This window comes from Cebus imitator, unplaced genomic scaffold (assembly GCF_001604975.1).
Source record: "Cebus imitator isolate Cc_AM_T3 unplaced genomic scaffold, Cebus_imitator-1.0 Scaffold273, whole genome shotgun sequence".
Taxonomy (NCBI): domain Eukaryota; kingdom Metazoa; phylum Chordata; class Mammalia; order Primates; family Cebidae; genus Cebus; species Cebus imitator.
Window position 1 is genome coordinate 1040460 of NW_016107588.1, and position 4247 is coordinate 1044706.

Here is a 4247-nt window from a genome sequence, read left to right on the forward strand (position 1 = left end):
GTGAGCTGAGATCACGCCATTGCACTCCAGCCTGGGCAACATGAGTGAAACTCCGTCTCAAAAACAAAACAAAACAAAAAAAACAACAACAACAAAAAAAAAAATGCCAATTCCAAAGGGTTGCCTATTTTATAATTACATTAACATAACATTTTGAAACGACAACTTTTTTTGCCTCCCCAAAAATTGAACGTCATGAAATGACAACATTTTACAAATGGAAAACAGATCAATGGTTGCCAGGGGTTAGGAAAGGGATGGGGAAGGGGAAATGAAACTGCACGAAGGTGGGTATGGTTATAAAATGGAATCATGGGATACTTATGGTGATGGCACTGTTTCTGTCTGGCTGTGATGACAGATACACAAACCTACGCACGTGATAAAATTGCAAAGAAAACACACACATGTGAGTGTAAACAAAACTACAAAATTGGAATAAATGCATATGCATTTCAATATATAGTTGTGATAGTACAGTACAATTTTCAAGATGTTGCTATTGGGGGAAACTGGGTGAAGCGTACAAGGGGTCCTTCTCTATCATTTCTTATAACTACGCATGAATCTATGATTATCTAAAAGTGAAAGTTTAATTGTTAAAAAGTAGGTAAGGAGAAAGTTGAGAATCAAGGGTCATGTTGTCAAAAAAGTTTTGACACTTAAATAGCTGAATTTCAGCAGTGCAGGGAAACCTAGAAAATAACTGAACATTGTTTTAAGCTGTTAAGTTTATGATAGTATGTTCAGCAGCACTTGAAAACTAACACAAGGAAGTTGAAAAATTTTTAATTATATTAGAGCATGAGCCTTTAATATTCTCTGAGAAAACAGGAAGTACATTTCAAGCATTTATGTGGCACATGGAAACAAAAAAGCTGATATAAAAAAGACATCTCATGTGATTATTTCCATTCTAAGCAGTATGAACCACTCCTCTCAAAGAAGATTTTTCCTTTAAAAAGTAAATTGAAGAGTAGTTAGTAAATATTTAAAGATTTTTTTAAGCCAACTATGGTTTGCCAACCTGAATATCTGTCAGATGTTTTCTTGAAAATAAATGAATGAGCCTGTTAATTTAAAGAAAACCACTCATGGTATTTCTTGCCAATGATAAGATTTCAAGGAAAAGTTAGAACTTCAAAAACATCTTTCTCTACCATTGTGATTTTCCAGTTTCCCCAATACATATTTTTTTCAAATGAAGGGTGATGATATTAACAAATATGACTTTCTGTTTTACACAATGATGTATGGAATTACTTGGAAGCTCGAAAAATCTCAAGGCACTAATATTTTCCAAATGACCAACATGCAATGTTACAAAACTATGAATGGGTAAAAGATCCATTAAAAGGACAAGAGAGTCCCACAGAACCAAGTATGGAAAGTTCACTGATAAGTTTCACACTCTACACTATGCTTAACCCGTAAGAAACAACCGCTTTTGTTGGGGCCAAGTTTTGGTGCCCTATCCAAGAAGATTATCCACAAGGATCTGAAGAGTCTGTGAAAATATTCCTCTCTTTCTTCACTGCGTATGGGTGTGAGGCCAGACTTCCTTCATATACTTCAACCAAAACAACATCTCACAATGGAGTAAAGTGTGTGTGAGAATCCAGCTGCTTCTATCCAGCCAGACATGAGAGAAATCTGCAAAAATGTATGCCGCTCTCCACAATACAAGTTTTTGTCTTGCCAAGCATAGTTATTTCTCATAAAAATGTTATTTGTGTTAAATGTATGAGTTTAGTGTTGTTCATTTTAATTAGTAAAGTCTTTCAGTTTTAAATTCTAAGATAACGAGTATTGATGAACGTGACCCACATAAACAAAATCTTTTAAGAGCTCAATGATTTGGGGAGTCCTGAGATAAAAAATGTTTGAGAACTACTGTTATAGTGTTCTCCAATGGCTTGAAGTGCCTCCAGCTCTGCCAGGCCCAGGGTGCCTCTGGCTTGGGATGTTGTGATTAATGAGACAGAATCGTGTAGTAGTTCAACCAGCAAGGACTTACCTCTTCCTCCTGTACCCGGTTTCCTGCGACCATCATCTCGATCACCCAAAGCATCAGCCAAGTCGAATGCATTACCTTGAGTGGGCCCCAAAACATAAAGGAAACAGCCAACTGATTAACAAGTGGGTATAAGATTCCAAAATAAGCAAAACACCCATGGGTTCAACTGATCAGTACAAACAATGGGTTAAGACAAAGATACTTATATTGGAATTGGATTCTGTGTACAGACATTGGTAAAGAAAATATCTGCAGGATAGAAGTTACTACTTTCTGACTTTGCAGTATACCACCAGTTTTTCAATTAATTTATATTCCGAGGTATGCTTTGCTTAGGCCAGCAGTTGGAACATTTTAACAATATGCTCGCTGATTGTTGGTATTAGCCCAAAATTCAAAGCCAGGTACACAGAGTCCATAAACAGGACAAACAAAAGGGAGAGGTCATGTGCTCATGAAGCACCCCTTTGAGTGTGGAAATGTGAAGAAGTAAGGGCAAATCATAGAGCAGCAGTGACTCTCGTGGATCATCACTGTCTCTTCAGAAGAAAGGTAGCTCTCTACTGCACAGAACATATTATCATGCCCCCAAGTACTGGTAACAAGTTGCTGGATGGGAGCAATGACTGGGGTCCCAACCACACAGTCATGTTTTTCTTTATATCAGTGAAGATGTCTAAATGGTAAAATGGCCATCTGAAGAAAGGGTCAAGTGACAACAAGAAAGACTTAAGAAGAACCAAGTCCCAAAATTCTTTACTGAAAGATGACACTGTAAAATAAATGCCATTCCAAAATGTTCTCTCTGCCTAAAGAAAATGCTTGATTGGCTTCATAATACCTAAACAATTACATTTTCCCTGATTTTAGAAAATGAACTGGCTAAAAAGGGGAAGAAGTCCAAATGCATTTTCCTCTTGAAATTTTCCCAGGAAGGACTTTTCATAAAAAACACAGAAGGCACAGTGATCAGCCACGTATGCACTCTATTAAGTTAAACCCAGGGTTCAGATGGATGCCTTGGTTGGTTCTGCACACATGGGGCTTAAAACTACAGGTAGTTTACTCGAATGTTACCCCAGGGGGAACTCCAGAGGGCCCTTCCTCACTGCCCTCCTTAAGGCAGCCACATTACCTGGAGGATTTGCTGTAGCTCTGGTGGCTGCTGGCCTCTTGGTTGTGGTGGTGGTAGTGTGGCCCCATGGCTCTAAAAGGGAGACGGAGGACAGCAAGGGAAGCACATTTAGTAACAAAACATAGCAACTACTTAATGACTTGGGGAAGTCACATCATAAGTAGAATATCCTTGTCTTGGTCCTTGAGGCTCCTCTAGCTAGGAGCTTCAGAGAACTACACTGAAAAAGATGACAAAGGAGGATCAATCCAAGATGGTTGTATAGGAACAGCTCAGGATTGCAGCTCCCAGTGAAAGTGCAGAGGGTGAGTGGATGCCACATTTTTATTGCCCACAGACTAGGCAATTCCCAGGCGGAGAAGCTCCACTGGTCGCCAGCACGGCTGTTTCGGCCAGCGCGGCTGTGCCGGCCGGCACCGCTGCTTTGCCCCGCACGGCTGCTTTGTCAGCGCCCCGGAGCAGCAGTTCTCCGTACAAAATACACCGGTCCAGGTGCCCTTTTGGCTGGCGATAGGAGCCACGGGAAGTCGCCCATTCATCTGTTTAAAAAGGGGACTGAGCAGGGAACCAGGACATTAGATTCCAGGGCAAAAAAAAAGCCCCACAAATCTCAGTGCCGCTGTTTAAGCCAGCACAGTGAGTTGTCACACAGGAAAAAACACACACCGCGGAGCCTCCTCAACAGGCGACTGGAACACCAACTTAAAAAAAAAAAAAAAAGGCTCTGAGGCAGGGAGCCAGGCGATCAGGCTCAGCTGGTCCCACCCCCACGAAAGAACAGCAATCAGAAACTCTCTGGATTGAGAGTTTCACAGCAAGTACAGCTGAACCCGGGACGGTCCAGCTCTGTGGGGGAGGGGCGTCCGCCATTACCGAGGCAGCCTGCCACTAGGGAGGTAGTCAGCCAATGCTGAGGCAGCCCGCCATTGCCGAGGCAACCTGCCATTGCTGAGGCAGCCTGCCGTTGCCAAGGCAACCCGCCAGTGCAGAGAGGCTCCGCCTAACAGAGGCGGGCCACCATTGCTGAGGCAGTTCTAACTACACCGATATAAACAGGACTGCAGGGAAATTCACTCGGCAGCTGGGCAGAGCCCA

The 4247-nt window shown here is 42.1% G+C and overlaps 1 protein-coding gene across 1 annotated transcript in view; it reads right to left on the reverse strand.

Moving 5' to 3' along the window:
• The window catches only part of CD99L2 (CD99 molecule like 2), a 109956-nt gene that overhangs the window by 45882 nt on the left and 59827 nt on the right, over positions 1–4247 (reverse strand). Inside the window, exons 2-4 of the mRNA XM_017500910.2 lie at positions 3521–3691; positions 3153–3308; positions 2018–2092 (exon numbers count right to left, since the gene is read on the reverse strand). Coding sequence (XP_017356399.1) covers positions 2018–2092; positions 3153–3308; positions 3521–3691 — 402 coding nt within the window. The remainder of the gene's footprint in view (positions 1–2017; positions 2093–3152; positions 3309–3520; positions 3692–4247) is intronic.